Raw genomic sequence first — 16,302 nt, 5'->3', positions numbered from 1 at the left:
ATTATTATTATTTTTTTTTATTAGCTAACATTATTTACTAGAGCTGTGTTGTAGCTCAGGGAGAGTGATTGACTGACATGCTCAAGGCTTTGGGCTTGAGCTACAGCACTATAAAAACAAATAAACCAGTTTATTAAAAAGTTAGCTAAATATAGAAAATATTTTCTCTTATTAAAAATAATTAGCTATACCATGTTCTTAAAAATTTAAGAAAAGGTGTGTATTGTTCTTTGTTAAAAAGGGGGGAAAAAAGAAAAGTTATGGTTGCTTTTACCAAAGGAAAATTTTCAACTTTGATATCAATGAATTGTTTTAAAATGGGGCTTAAGAAGAAATACCTTTGGCTCAGTCGGAATGAGCTTGCCATTATTCCTCACTTGAGTCTTGCAATAAATGCTCATTGCTGTTAGCCTTCTGCAGAATCATTGCATAAGACTTTGTTTATGTAGACGTAGGTGACCGCCAGGCGGCTGCCAACTGACTCCACAGCACAAGAGCTGGCTTCATAGAGGCCTAGAACCACAGTCAACTTTCCCCTTACAGAGACTCCTGTGTCCAGAGAGGAGGATATAAAAAGGCATAAAATCCGGCACCCACACAGAGGCCTGTTTTCATTAAGTCCTGAAGTTTTTCTGAATGGTCCATTTAGAATATTCCTCCGTCCTCTCCTGTCCCAACACAGCCCTTCTTAGATAATCTCAAGTGTCTGTTTTCAGACATCAACCCCTCCTTCTTTCGTCTCTCTCTGTCTCTCTCCCCCTTCTTTCCTTTCTTCCTTTTCTTTTCTCCCTCTCTCTCTGCACCGTACCCCCATTCTCTTCTCATTCCCTCTTCTTCTTTCCTTTTCCTTTGAAGTTTTTCCACACAAACATGTCTTAGCTTGACTTTCTTCAGATCCTCATCTGATGCCCCTTTTCAATGTTCAACCTAAAGGAAGAATGGGAGCCTCCCACCCTGTAGCCAGGGTTCTGATGTGGAGGATGGGGGGCGGGGGGGCTGCTTGGAAAAGACAGAAACAGCTTGATGTTTCCTTTTGTACTTGCTGCTCACATTGCCGGGAGCATTTTCTATAGCTCCAGAGAGTGACTCTGAGAACAGGAATAGTGGGGCTGGAGAGAGAACCCAGATGTTAAGAGGGCTCCCTGCTCTTGCAAGGCAGCCGGGGTTGGTTCTCATCACCCACATGACAGTTCACACTCACCTGTAACTCCAGTTTTCGGGGATCTGATGCCTCCTTCTGGTCTCTGCAGGCCCCTGTGTGTATTTGGTGTGCATACGTATACTCATGTGTATATACACACACGTGCACTTTAAATATATATATTCTTAAAAAGAGCAGCCTTTCCCAGGAAAACACACATAGATAAAACCCTGTACCCGTCTCAGGCTCCCAGCCCTTTTGATCTAACTGGGCCACAATTCTCCCAAGTTACACTTCTCAGTGGAGGCCGAACTCGCTTTGAGGGACATGGAGTAAGGAGAGAGCTAAGACGGGTGACACTTTTATCCTTATATTCACTAGAAGAGATTAGTTTTCGAAATTAGTCTGGGGATCTGCAATCGTTTGTATTTGAAAGTGGCAGTTCAGGCTCCGGGGCCAAAACAGAAAGCCAGTTGTGTTGCCAGTGGAAGTGATGGGCAGAACCTCCACCCTGCCGTGTCCGCAGAGTTAGCCAGCCCGCCAGCCCAAGGGCGTTTGGACTGAAGCTGATTTGTTTTGCTCTTAGTGAAAAGCTGTCTTAAGTGGCCCTACTCTAAGTTCTGGGTTACCCTTTGCTACTCATTTGCTTTCAACTGCAGTTGAGAAGTTAGTTACATGGTAACCACCTTTCCTTTGTTGATGTTTCATCTGAGGAGAGATTCACCAGGCCAGCCTTGAGTTTTAGTCCTTTCATTTAGCTCCATAAATCTAGAAAAATATGTGAGTATTCCCTTGGCACAGTGAGGGGCGGGCGGGGGGGGGGGGGGGGGGAGTTTCCTCCTTGCTGGGATGGCGGAGGTCTGTGGCGAGAGCTTTCCCTCAGGCTCTGTGCTGAGGTCTGAAGCCATTTAGAAAATCACTTCCCCGCCAGGTGTGAACTCTGGACAGACTTGCGAGGCCTCGAAGTAGAGCGTTTTATGAACCAGCCGTTCACAGTAGACTGGGTGGGGCTGCCTTCCATTATGTGGAGTAAATCCCACCAGGATGGTGATGTCAGCCTCTGCCCCTGACTGAGCTTTTGCCCTGTTCCCTCTGTAGGTAACAGTAACTGGACTCCAGACGTTTGTGCTCTTAGATACGGGCATCCCCCAGTCTCCAAGCCAGCCTAGTGACATCCCTGACCCCTCTTCTATCTCTAGACACGTGTGTGTGGTTGTGTGTGTGTGGAGGGTGTCTCAGTGGGATCGTGCAGACTAGGGACTGAAGGCAGGAAAGCATATGACTTCCTTCTGGGACCACATTTAGGAAATAACCGCACTGCGTCCTAATAATGTTGAACCATTTACTTTGGTAGGTAATTGAGGCCTGGCCAGGCAATAATCTAACTTAGAGAGAGCGCTAACAAGTTACTGTTACATTTAATTTGTTCCCTAACCCATCCTGTGAATATCAATGCTAACAACAGTGTCTTGTGTTTTTTTTTCTTTTTCTCCTTGTGTTTTTTTTCTTTTTTTTCCCTTAAATCAATGTGCTTTTTTTTTCCCTGTGTGAATAATTATATGTCTAGAAACAGCCATGGAGTGACTTTGCTGTTCTGAATGGGGGAAAGATTAATAGTGACATTTGGAAGGCAAGTATATTGTCAGATTTCAGATCATTTCATCTTGTTTTTTTCCTTTCTGCATGGCTGTGGCTGTTTAATTTTCTCCTTCACGAATATCATGCATTCTGCAGGGACAGAGCCGTGGGGCTTCTTGCCAGGGGCGTGCCGCTCACATTCACATTGTCTGTTTTTTCTTTTTTGATGTCTCCCATTGTGAATGACTTCAAGCTGGTATGTCCCCGGTCCCCTGTTGTCCTGTAAGAACCAGAGCTTGTGAGCCACGTCAACGCGCGGCAGCCCTTGCATGCCATTTTCTGCCTAAGCTCACATCCACTCTGCGCCTCTTGCTGGGGCTTTCGCTCCTCTTTGGTATTTGAGGCAGGGTAACGGGCCCTTCCATTGTGCCTTAACAGCATCTTTTTCCCTCCAGGATTTGCACGCAGCCACAGTTAACCCAGACCCCAGTTTAAAAGAGTTTGAGGGAGCAACACTGCGCTATGCCTCCTTGAAACTCAGGTAGGGGGGTAGAAGGGTTTGCCAAAAAGGGTGGTTTCTTCATCGAGTCTTCACAATAACGTTCTAAGACCAGTTTTATGTTTTCTTCCTAGAAATGTCCCTCATGCTGATGACGATGATTCTTGTAGTGTCAACAGTGACCCAGAAGCCAAGGTTTGTAAGAAAGATGCTTTTCAGCAAAGAGCTTATATTGTCACATCAGAGTAATGGCTTTGGATAACACCACCCTCCCCCAGCCACTTACTAAGTAATTATCCTTTCATTGTCTCTCTCTCTCAATCTCTGTGACATTTTAAGAACACCCATCTTCCAGCTTAGGTATGTGCGATTTCTGCAGTCACCACCACGCAGACACTTACCATGCTGTCCAGTGACAGGAATGGCAGCCCCCAGTCAACCCGAAGATGGAAGAGGAGATAGCCAAAATGTATCAGTAGAGGTGTGGGGCTCTGTGGGCTAAGTGGTTGGAGTGAGTGTTCCGGTCACATGGTTCTCAGCATATAGCCGCTGTGCATCTCGGAGCAGCTGTGGCTCATTATTAGGGAGATTGGGGCACAGCTTGAGGAGAACCAAGTCAGAAACTCGAAAGGACATCTTCAAACTGAAACCTGCTTCAAATGACCTCCGTCCCAACCCTGATCCAGAAGGTCTTCCATGGTGAAGAAACTAACTATGAGGACCAGGGGCTGCAGGGCTTTGGTACCTTTATAGTAATCACAGTGCACATTGGCCTCCTGGTTTCTTAGAGCCTGCAACTGTTTCCTTGTGCTTCGTTATACAATCATCAGTGCAACTCAAGAACACATGTGCATACACTCACATGCACATGCGCGTACGCACACACACGGACAGATGGGCAGACGGACAAGCACTACAAAAGATATTTAATTTCATATTGTATTGAATTGTAAATATAGTCTACGAGGTGCAATCATCCAAAGGACCCAAGTCTGGTTTCCAGCAGCTAACAACCACCTGTAACTTTGCTGACAGGGACCTGACGCCATCTGTTGGCCACCATGGTCACACCTAAGCAAGGAGTATGTACTCTCTCATGCACATAAACTTAATTTTTAAGCCAGGCGGTGGTGGCGCACGCCTTTAATCCCAGCACTCGAGAGGCAGAGGCAGGAGGATCTCTGGGAGTTCAAGGCCAGCCTGGTCTACAAGAGCTAGTTCCGGGACAGGCACCAAAGCTACAGAGAGACCCTGTCTCGAAAAACCAAAAAAAAAAAAAAACAAAACTTAATTTTTAAAAAATATTTTTCATATATATATATATATTATATCTAAAGCTTACATGCTAGAAAGAATAATTGCTAGACTAGTTATCTGGTGAACTTCACTGAAGTTCTCAGGCTTGAATCCCCATATGCCCTTCGCCCTGTTTTCCCTAATATTAACATCGTCATAATCATAGAGCCGTGACACAGTCGGTTTCTCGCTAATATCCTCTCTCTGCCCCGGCATCTGTCGATTCTATGTGCAAATGAGCACTTTGAAAGTTCCTGCACATGGCCCTTTCCACAGTTCCCTGGCTCAGCCTCCTTAACTTCATTATTGCTGGCCATTATTGCTATTTAATTAGTAGCACTGTCCCCTCTCCCCCATTTAGGCCGTGGCACCATTGGCATGGTTCAAAACACTACAGAGTAGAGCAACAGCTCCCTAAAAACGGGCGTCGTTTTTCTCTGTTCAGTTACTGCGTTGGTAGAGGTTGCTGAAGCCGATATTGCTAGGTCTATGCCATCAGTCTTATGGCTTCTGTCACTTCCTGGAAAACTGCTTTCATATCGATAATACCGCAGCTTCCCCATCCACGATAATACCATAGATTCCCATCCTCCCACATCACAGGTCACCCGGAGCTTTGCCGCTCTTTATCTGTTTGTCTTGGTTTTACTGCATATGAACTCTTACTTTCTAGTATTAAATTTCTCCTCTCCCTTCACCTCCTTGCCTCTGCCCCTCCTTCCCTGTATTAAAGATTCAACCCCATAGTTGCAGGCTTGCCAAGGACATACTCTACCACTGAGAGCCATGGCCAGGCTTAAAAATCCCTTGTTAAATGATCAGCAAGGAGGGCATTCCTTACAGAATAATTTAAAGCCCTTAAGTAAGCATTCTGTTCTCATTTGGCCAGCTTTTCTTCTGCTGTCCCCTCTTGACTCCAGGATATAATCCACGAAGCCACTTGCATTTAGTCCCTAGAGGTTTTTATACATGTGAAACTTGTCTGCCATGGTAGTCTGAGATGATGCTCGCCGATTATTTCTTTTCCTCCTCACTGACTTTTATCAGGGAAGCAAACGTTTTCAATACCCCGCATGTCCAGGCCTTTCTCAGGTAATCACATGACCCCTACTCACCATACTTAGAAGGCCAGGTAGGAAGCGCTCACTAACAGAGACTCCCTTCTTTGCGGTCTTTCCTTGGCTCAGCTACATCCCTGCTTTGAAGTCTCAAGTTTAGTCCGTCTCTTAGAACACACAGTGCATTGCTGACCAAAAACATGGTTAACACTAAAGTCAAATTGTGGAAAAGTTAATGCTTTTTAACTATATAACTAGTTCCTCCCTGTTCTTTGTTGTGACTGTTCGGGTTTCTCTAAAGGAGATTTTGTGCCACCTGGTGGACAGTATTGGGGATTACACCTTCAAAGAAAAGGACTATTGGAATCATTGAATTGAATAGAACTGGAAGTGGTTTTAAAGATTTATTTATTTTTTTAAAGCGACTTCTAGGGATCTGCAGTTAGTGTCAGAAGCAGTGTTGAACATGGCTTTCCTGCGCCTCTAGCTGACCCATGCTACTATCTTTGTTGTAGCATATACCAAATCACTTTTCATGAGGAAGGGCTTTGAGGATGTTGCTCTTTGAACTCACAGTAAAGGAACTGAATGTAGTGGGAGCTGCGGGCCTCTTCCCATAGCCCGGCTCCCGCATGGTTAGCTTTATACCCGAAATAACAACACACAGATTGTATTCATTTAAACACTGCTTGACCCATTTCTGTTCATGTGTGTAGCACCCCAAGGTGCGCTTACCGGGAAGATTCTAGCCTACGTCCATCCTGGGTCAGAGCTTCATCGCGTCTGCCTCTGAGAGGAGCTGCCCTGCATCTGAGCTCACTTCCTCTTCCTCCCAGCATTCTATTCTGTCTACTCCACCCACCTAAGGGATGGCCTATCAAATGGGCCAAGGCAGTTTGTTTATTGACCAATGACCTTCCTCCATCAATTGAATAAGCAGGATTACATGTCCCAAGCATCAGATCCTTTGGGTTTCGAATTCCTGATCTGTAAAATGGCTGTGCCCCATATTAGAATTCCCTCCTGATTCTGAGACGTCGTCAAGATTCGTACGAAACGTAACAGCCCTAGCCCACAGCGTTTGGAGATGAATTGGCCGTGTCTGTCCGAGTCTTGAGAAGGAGGGGTACAGGGCAGGCTCCCCTTTCACAGCCCCTATGCTCTCTCTGCTCATGAGCTTGTCCCACAAATGCAAGGGTTCCTGGCATTGTAGATAAGAAAGCAATGCTTTGGACAGGATTGAGAATACATTTCATCAGTGTGCTCACCTGGTAGCGCGTAGAAATGAGACTTGAACTCTGGTACATAGGACCCCCAAGCCCAAGAGAGTGTCAGACGCACATGTTCCAAGCTACCGTTTCCCCGGGCCTCTGGCCACTGTAGCTGTCTGACTAGATGGGGTTGAGGTAGCAGAGTTCCTCAAGATGTACATGAGTTATGGCCTAGAGATGGACTTCTCGTTCTCTTCTGGACCCCTGTGGTCCATTGCTTTGCAGTGTGCTGTTCTTGGCAGCTTGCTATGATTGGCCTGGTGCAGGACAAGGGATCATGCTGCCGAGTCCAGGAGCCACGTGGATGCAGCAGGGCTACAGAGAACACTATGTGGGCAGCACTGTCAAGTCTGAAACTTGTCAGAAGATGTGGTTCTCGTGCGTCTTCTGTATGGACACGAGCATGGCTTTTCCTGCAGCCCTTCCAGTGTTGTGGCCGTTGGCAGTTAGTGCTTGGTTACTCAGGCGTTTTATTATCCAGACGCTGGATCTGATGAGAGCTTTGCTTGTGTCCTGCCCTTGCTGCACCCTGCCCCACATGAAGAAAGAAAGGAATGAGAGATGCCAGTCAGGGCCAGGTATACCCGATAGAGGGACTCTCAAATGGGAAATGAGCACGGGGTTCTAACATTTCTCTTGAGATTTGTTTATCTGAGCCTTCCCTTGATTTCTATTAGCATATATTTCCATGAAGTAATTCTATTAGCCGAAAGCTGACTAGATTAACCCTAATAGATAAACAGGAAATCACAGGGAGTGTCGGCTCTCGTTCAGAGATTTATTTCTGATCTGTAACAAATTTGTTATCATTGCTTAGCATTTCTGTGGGATTTTATAGCTGTGCACATTGAGAAATGTTCCTGTGGTTTAGATCAAGTTTTCTCCAGAAATTTGGAACTATGAGAGACTCTGGGATTGGATTTGCATGGAGGGTTCATTAACTAGGAGGGAGCATTTGTCAAATGCTTCTTGTCAGAGAAGCACACGAACTCAGTACTCCGGGTAAGACATGTGCTCTGGACCTGGACTGCCTAGGTTCAAGATCAAGGTCTGCTGTTTATCACCGGGATGACCTTGTGATCTTGTCCTCTGCATTGCATAATAGAATGTGGCAAAACTCGGTAGCTGGAAACAGTTTTATTTTGCTCATTACTGAGTTTTGGGAACCAACGCAGAGTTCAGCAGCACAGTGGTGCAGTTCCTCTCTGATCCACTAGTAGGCAGCAGCACCTGGAGGATCTACTTTAGTGAGCCCCTTCACAGGACACATCCTCCAGGGCCACTCCTTGTTGCTTGGACTTTTACAACAGTCATCAGTCCAGAGTTGCTGGTTGGTCCAGCAGGAGATGGGAAGAGGCACCCAGTATCCAAACCCAGACATTCATTTTCTGGGACCTCTGGTTCAAGGTCAGGCTGAGCTCAGCCTCCAGAGGCCTGGTGGGGAATATTTGATTTCAACACCTTGGCTTTAGATTCGGGAGTGGAAGTGGGGCTGTTGTTGAAGCTGTTTTGTGGCATGTCGCTGAATATTGAACCCAGGCCTCTGGTCATACTGGGTAAATGCTCTACCACTGAGCTCTATTTTAGCTTCAAATAATCAAAGTTCTACATAGGTATTAATACTGTGAATGATACTAAGATTGCCCTGCTGTACAGGAGATTGTGGGCTCCTTGCTCGCCACTCTTCCTCGGCGTTGACATTGATCTTCAGAGTGACAAGAACTGCCAAAGATGAGAGAGTGTGGCCAGCTCTGGCCGGCTGCCATCAGCAGCATTAAAACACGCTTTCTGCTGAAGAGATGGACTGGGATAAATACTAGAACACTTGTAAAACATTTTACCCCCATATTTTAGTTTGTTTTTATAACTTAATAAGCTGTTAACCTTGAAGAGAAACTGACATAGGAGGCTAATATGTTTAGCTAGCGTGGGAGCATGTTTTGGGGGGTGTATTATACATAAATGCTACCCAATTCCTCTGAACTTCATAATGAACCTCTTATATGAAAGGCTCATATATCCATACGTGTTTGTGGACAGCACTTTGTGTGTGTATGTGTTTGCAGCTAGCGTGTGTGTGTGTGTGTGTCTGTCTGTCTGTCTGTCTATCTGCCTGTCTGTCTGCCTGCCTGCCTGTCTGTATCTCTGAGCATGGCCAGTGCTTTGGAATTGACCACAGACCATGAGGCACTGGATGAAGCAACCACTTTGCCCACCTGAGAGGAGACTGCTCAGACCTGTGCAAAGGTAACTTGGCCAACATTGGGCGCATTGCCCTGTTGATCCGCAGAGATTCTGAAGGCATACATGCACATTTGTGGCCTCTTCATCCCTTAAGTCTATTTTCTGTCCTCTCCCCTGGGATGGGAAAGCTCTCCACGAAGTGATTTGAAAATGGATGGTTCGGCTGGGTGTGGTGGTATAGTCCCGGACCAGCCTAGGTGGTCAGCAGGACCCTGCACAGAGAGGGGTGGGGGAGGAAGGGCAGCAAAGAAAAGAGAAGGGAAGTGGGTGACTGCTGTGGTATCCCCAGAAGTAACATTTTACACAGAGATCTGGATTCAGAATCAAGTCCGTGACTCTGGCCCCATTGTCACTTTTGGTACAGGGAGGTTCACCCGGGAGAGCCAAGCCATTGTTCTGGTTTTAGACCTGCACCCACCCATCCCCCTCCAGAAGGTTGCAGAGCCCTCCCTAGAGGTGGACTTGGTTTCTGTCTGTTTTGTTTTTATGGAATTTAGCATTTCTGCTCCCCAGATTCTCCCTGTAACTCCACCTCTCCTGCACATGACCCTCTGAAGGTAGCCACTTCGGGTTGTCATTTTCTCACATAAAGTTCCTGTCTCGTTCTCCCCTGAGGAGGCTTATCCTGCCCATCTCCACTCTCCTTGCAATTCACAGGATTTATCTCACTTCAATTTTTGCTTGTTTCTCTTATGATTTTTCTCTGGATACTTCTCCTTGGAAGAAAAATGAGCAGCTATCAAATCCCGGTTAAAATATTGCACTTAACAAAGTACCCTGGGGACCCTGATCTCTATTGACGAGTCTGGTGGCCATCGATGTTAACAAGAGGATGGTGTTGAATACCACCACCTACTCACCTTCACAGTCCATGGCCATGAGACCTTGGGCAAGTCCTTTGCCCGTGATGAATCCTGTCGACCAAGCAAAGAGGACACGGGGTCTTAGTTTACCTCTGAGGAGGGGAGCTGCTGAGTGCTATAGTTGCAGTTCGAGGAGGTGAGGAGATGGCTTAGAGATCTTCAGGGACTGGATCCACCCCAGGCCACACTCAGCAGGCGGAATCCCCAATGTCATAGTAACAAGTTGCAACCAGTACTGCCCAGCAGAGGCTCCTCTGATGTGAGAGCTCTGCATGTCTGCACCCTGCATGTCTGCACCCTGCATGTCTGCATCCTGGCATAGCCTGGGGACACAGTGCTTACAGCCTGCAGGCTGTGTAAACTAATAGAGTTTATCTTCCCTTCTTTTAAAAAATCACATATCTTTGGGGTGTGTGTGTGTGTGTCCGAAAAGGGGGGTGTAGTTGGTGTGGGTGACAGGCAGAGGACAGGTTGCCCGAGTTTGTTCTCGCCTTCTATCGTGTGGATCAAGCGCCTTTATTTGCTGATCCACAGCCTTTCTTTCTCACCCTTCCCCGCCGACTCCTCACTGGAGCTACTCCCTGCCCTCCCTCCATGAGTCTTTATGACCCTGCCCTCTCTCTCTGAGTCTTTGCCAGTTTTTGCCTCTTTACTGCTTCCTCCTGCACTCATTGCCATCATGGCCTTTGTAATCAGGCCAACTCATGGGTCCTGGTGCCATGCAGCGTGACCTCGAACCATCTATCTCCTTGTTGCTCTGTGATCAACAGGGTTGGCCTGGAGAGTTTCTAGTTTTTGAAGCTACTGGGTGTCTTAAGAGGCCCCAGCCACCTCTCCAGGCATACACTCATGTATGCAAGTATGTACCATACACAGGGTCAAGGTAAAATGTGGTTGTGGAAAGATTAGGCATACATAGCACCCGCATCAGCCTACAGAGGCCACAGCCGTTCATTCCAGGACAGACACATTGTGCTTTGGAAAACCGCAGCTCAGCCAGCACCTGGTGAGGGTCCCAGTCCAAAGGACAATGTGGGAAGCGACTGAGTGTGTGAGGAACTCTGCTCTGCTCTTCCAGGTGGGCCCGTTCGCAGAAGCATTCGCCCTGTGCTTTGTTTCTTGTGAGGATGACAAGGAGAGTCTTATTCCATCTGTCCACGTGTCTGCCTTCAGGCTAAGCTTAAGATACATTTCGACTGTCTCTGGAATTAGCCTTAGTGGTCTTCTTTTTTACTTCTCACGTTTATTTATTAGGTTATTTATTTATTGAGATAGGGTCTCACTATGGTACTCCCGACTGACCTCTACCTCACTATGCAAAGTAGGCTGGCCTTGAACCCAAGATCCACCTGCCTCTGTCTCCTGAGTGCTGGGATTAACATCATGCCCAGCAAACTCGGCACTTGTAAACTCAAGAATTCAATAGAGCTAATCTCTAAAGCAAGTTCTCAGATCGCTCTGGTTCTGGGGTGACCTCCCTCATCTTTGTAGGGAATGGGAGGTGCCTGCGGCCAGGAGCACTTTTGGCGAGAGGGTGGTACTGACAAGGACACCTTGCAGGGCAGCCTCCCTCACCTCACTGTCCCACCGCACCTGCCACTCACAAAGCAGACAACCCATGCTTCTTAGTGGCAGCCCTGACAGTGCCTGGGGACTCGGATTTACTCAGCTATGAAATAAAGTGGTCAGATTCTGGGATCCCCAGAGTCCCATGTTCAAGGCTCTGTGCTGTGGTTAAATGCTTTTCCTAAGTGCTTGCTGGGAGTCAGTTTCGAGGACTAAATGACTCATAAATGCTCCTAAAGCCTGGGAACAGATGTGTTTTTAATTGAGGTCTTTGTGGGTCTTCCCGTGTTATGAACTCGCTGAATTTATTTCAGACACTTAGTAAAATGTTGCAGGTTTTTTCTTGACGAGTAGTGTAACAAAACCTTTCTCGAAGCCAACAATACAAATTAAAATGAGTCCCGGGAATGGCACTAATCCCAACTAAGTGTCTGAGTGCCAGGGACTGCTGTGAGCCCAGCTCCCCAGGTAGGAGGAGCTCACGTCACAGCGGTCAGGTTCTGTGCCAAGGGGCTGGGCATGCTGCACTTCAGACCCCTCCCTTTAGGTCATTTACTTTTCAGATGTGGAGAGGGCAGCCAACCACAAAACTCACAAGTTCAAGGTAAGCCAATTAAATGCAAGTACTAGCCATGGTGGAAAGTGAAGCAAGGAAGAGAGCCGGGAGCGCCCAGGGGGACTCTAGCTCTCAGAAGTCAGGGGCCTCAGAAAGGGGGAACATTGAATGGTGTGAGTAGAGGAAGCAGGAAGATGGGGAGACCACAAAATGTGCCTGGTAGATGAGGGATCGAGTGAGTGAGTGCCCCACGTGGATGGACTAGGATGAGATTCCTGAGAGAAAGTTTACAACCGGAAACAGGCAGACAGATCCTTCTGTATTCCCTTCACAACTGTTCTAGCTGTCTGTCTCCCATCAGGCAGAGAACGAGGCTTCACAGAATCAGATGGCATCCAAAAGGCCATTAGTCACAGTCACACCTGGACTAGAGCCCAAGATTCACCATCCCTAGTCTTGTCAAAGAATACCTTCCCCCTACACGCGTACTGGTGGATATCCAGAAAGCCTCAGAGTAGCTAATCCCTCTGCCCTCCCCAGGTTCCCCCCGCCCATGCTTCCACTGTGACCTCATCTTCCAAGATAGAGATGTTCTATGAAGTAGCCGCCAACACCAAAATGGTGAATCTAGAAGCACTGTGACCGGAGGAAGTTTGAGATTAGATTCCTGCAGCCTGTGGTCAAATTTGTGTGAGATCAATAGACAACGGTGTTTTATGAGTTTCGGTTACTTAGCATGCAGTATTGAATCCCTAGTGTTGAGCACATCTCTGTCAGTGTTGACCCCTTGTCTGAACTACATGTCTAACATGTTTTTCTTCATTTGGTCTTCTTGGTCTTAGGAACATTTTGACACTATTCTGGGAGGGAAGGTGGCAGCAGCAGTGTCTTGTATGCAGATATATGTGTATATCCACGTATCTATTATGTGCAGATGCATGCAGGCCAGGGCTTAATGTCAGGTGTCTGCCTCGATTTCTCTCCCCTTTGTTTTTTGAGACTCAATCTCTTGTTGAACCTGGAGCTCATCAATTAGGCTAGGTTTTAACTTTAACATAGTGAAACTATATACAACAAGAATAGTTATCAAGTAAGGATTACATTTACAGTATACAGTCCTTTTGTATGGGGCAAATTCAGAGAAAATACTCTGTTGTTTATCCTATCTTTGTAAATCCAAAATTTTGTGCCTAATTTACCTTCCATCATAACTAAGGAAAAATATAATTATCTAGTCTTCAACTCCATCAAAGACCCCAGAAGGATATACTATTCCCTGAATAAACAGGAAGTGCAGTGCAAGCTACTTCCAAAACTGTAGAAATGATAGATATCTGACTGCCTAGACAGTCACCCAAGGTTTCTCTGCAATGTTGAGACATCTAATTTTTGACTTATCGGCCTAGAATATCTGACAGACTCTTTTTGAAGCTAGAATTTTGAAGGACTGTCCTACCTAGTCTTGAGAAAGTTCAGCAGTTGTTTTTCCTGTATGTCCTACAGAGTATCTGGCAGACATCTCTATGAAGCAGGAATTTTGAAGGACTGTCCCACCTTATCTTGGTATAATTCAACTGTGGAATATTCCTTTACACTATGTGAATATATGTCACTATGATTGGTTTAATAAACAAGCTGACTGGCCAATAGCAGAACAGAATAAGGTTAGATAGGATGAATGTTGGGAAGAGAAGGGTAGAGTCTGGAATTGTCAATAGACACCTTACTGACATAAAGTACCAAGTCACGTGGCAAAGCATAGATAAGAAATATGGGTTAATTCAAATGTAAGAGTTAGATAGTAACAAACCTGAGCTATTGACTAAGCATTCATCATTAATAACAAGTCTCCATGTTGGAGGGTGGGAAAGAAATGGCTGCCAACATTCAACAGTCTTTATCCTTTGTGCCCTACTTGTCCAGTTTGTACTGCATACCTTCAGCAGTCAAGGTAAGAACAATTAAGCTGCCCGTAGCTAACCTTGCCACAGTGAAAGGAAAGTCCATATGGAGTTTCTTTGATGCTCATCATCCTTTTATAAAGCAGATTGGTGCTTCCAGGAGCAGACGTATCTCACTGTCCATCTATCTATCTAAATATGTGTTTAACCTTGAAAGCATACCTAATATGACTACAAGCCTGATTATTTTTTTTAATTAATTAATTTATTTATTTAATTATTAAAGATTTCTGCCTCTTCCCCGCCACCACCTCCCATTCCCCCCTCCCCCAATCAAGTCTTCCTCCCTCCTCAGCCCAAAGAGCAAGCAAGTTTCCCTGCCCTGTGGGAGGTCCAAGGACCACCCACCTCCATCCAGGTCTATTAAGGTGAGCATCCAAACTACCTGGGCTCCCACAAAGCCATTACGTGCAATAGGATCAAGAACCCATTGCCATTGTTCTTCAGTTCTCAGTAGTCCTCATTGTCCGTTATGTTCAGGGAGACCGGTTTTGTCCCATGCTTTTTCAGACCCCGGGCAGCTGGCCTTGGTGAGTTCCCGATAGAACATCCCCATTGCCTCAGTGTGTGGGTGCACCCCTCGCGGTCCTGATTCCTTGCTCGTGCTCTCTCTCCTCCTGCTCCTCCTTTGGATCGTGAGACTTCAGTCCAGTGCTCCAATGTTGGTCTCTGTCTCTGTCTTCTTTCATCACCTGATGAAGGTTAATATTCAGGAGGATGCTTATATGTTTTTCTTTGGGTTCACCTTCTTATTTAGCTTCTCTAGAATCACGAATTATAGTCTCAATGTCCTTTATTTATGGCTAGAAACCAAATATGAGTGAGTACATCCCATGTTCCTCTTTTTGGGTCTGGCTTAACTCACTCAGGATAGTATTTTCTATTTCCATCCATTTGTATGCAAAATTCAAGAAGTCATTGTTTTTTACTGCTGAGTAGTACTCTAATATGTATATATTCCATACTTTCTTCATCCATTCTTCCATTGAAGGGCATCTAGGTTGTTTCCAGGTTCTGGCTATTACAAACAATGCTGCTATGAACATAGTTGAGCATATACTTTTGTTGTATGTTAGGGCATCTCTTGGGTATATTCCCAAAAGTGGTATTGCTGGGTCGAGAGGTAGGTTGAACCCGACTTTCCTGAGAAACCGCCACACTGCTTTCCAAAGTGGTTGCACGAGTTTGCATTCCCACCAGCAATGGATGAGAGTGCCCCTTTCTCTACAACCTCTCCAGCAGATACAAGCCTGATTATTATAGATGACTAATTACTAACCTGTATTTCGTAATTATACTTTACATTTTTAAATGAGCTGCATAAACACAATACCCTAAACAAGAGTAGAAACATACATACAGTATAACAAAAATAACTTTAAATTTATGTCAATATACCAAAATCCATACCATTGTAAAATATTTGAGGTTAATAATTGTATTTTATATTTCTATATTCCCCCTAAATTATGACAAATATCTATAACCCAGTGAATGACCAAAAACCACCCATCCCACCTCTTGGAAATGTGGATGTTGTATTCTCTAGACTGCTTCCTGTTTTCTATGGATGATGGCATCTTTAGGGAACCTGAGAAGATTGAGAAATGGTCACGTTCTAAGAAAACCAGCTATGATACTTGTTGCCCAGTGTCTGTGCACTGGGAAAGCACAGGCTTCTCTGCAGTCCTGGCTAGAATAGTCTGTGAGGCTGGGTCATCTCAGCAGCAGCCTTGAAGCTGTTCTGGATGCAGAACTCTGAGGAAACGGCAACAGAGCCACTTAGAGACTGGGTAACCTGGGCTACATTTTTACTTGTGCCTGGTCCCCTTGCTCTGAAAACACACAAACTTATGAAGGTAACATACATATCTAACATTAACACAAGTATGAACTGTGTATTGTACACAAGCCCCGCAAAGATGATTTCTTGTTTCATGTTTGAGCAGGTAAAATATACGTCACCTGTCTTGTGGGTTTTCTAGGCTTATTTCTTTATGTCTAGCCAGGATTTTAAGGGGATTTTCCTCGGTCAAATCTGATCTCTATTAACCGTCAGTGAATCCACAGACTTTCAGTTCCTGTGGAAATGAAGGCATAACCTGTTTCCCGACACAGTACATTTTTTGAATTCCATTTTAAAGTTAAGGCATTCCTAAAGTATCTAGGCTAGTTTAATTCAGCTCTCCCTCTTACGGTCCCATGTCTCTTGGCAGCTGTCATTCGCTCATCAGCATTCAGAAAATTCAAAGTTAACACAGCAACCCAT

General features: G+C 45.6%; 1 protein-coding gene across 10 annotated transcripts in view; it reads left to right on the top strand.

Moving 5' to 3' along the window:
- Apbb2 (amyloid beta precursor protein binding family B member 2) overlaps window positions 1–16,302 on the top strand; it is a 311,966-nt gene that overhangs the window by 219,798 nt on the left and 75,866 nt on the right. For 6 of the 10 annotated variants that reach the window (XM_057771505.1, XM_057771502.1, XM_057771503.1 and 3 more), the window contains exons 7-9: window positions 2,709–2,771; window positions 3,175–3,260; window positions 3,353–3,413. In XM_057771505.1, coding sequence (XP_057627488.1) covers window positions 2,709–2,771; window positions 3,175–3,260; window positions 3,353–3,413 — 210 coding nt within the window. The remainder of the gene's footprint in view (window positions 1–2,708; window positions 2,772–3,174; window positions 3,261–3,352; window positions 3,414–16,302) is intronic. The other 4 variants (XM_057771510.1, XM_057771509.1, XM_057771508.1 and 1 more) reach the window with 1 other exon arrangement.

This window comes from Chionomys nivalis, chromosome 6 (assembly GCF_950005125.1).
Source record: "Chionomys nivalis chromosome 6, mChiNiv1.1, whole genome shotgun sequence".
Classification (NCBI taxonomy): Eukaryota; Metazoa; Chordata; class Mammalia; order Rodentia; family Cricetidae; genus Chionomys; species Chionomys nivalis.
The sequence above is the reverse complement of the archived record's forward strand: the minus strand, read 5'-3'. Positions and strand labels throughout refer to the sequence as shown.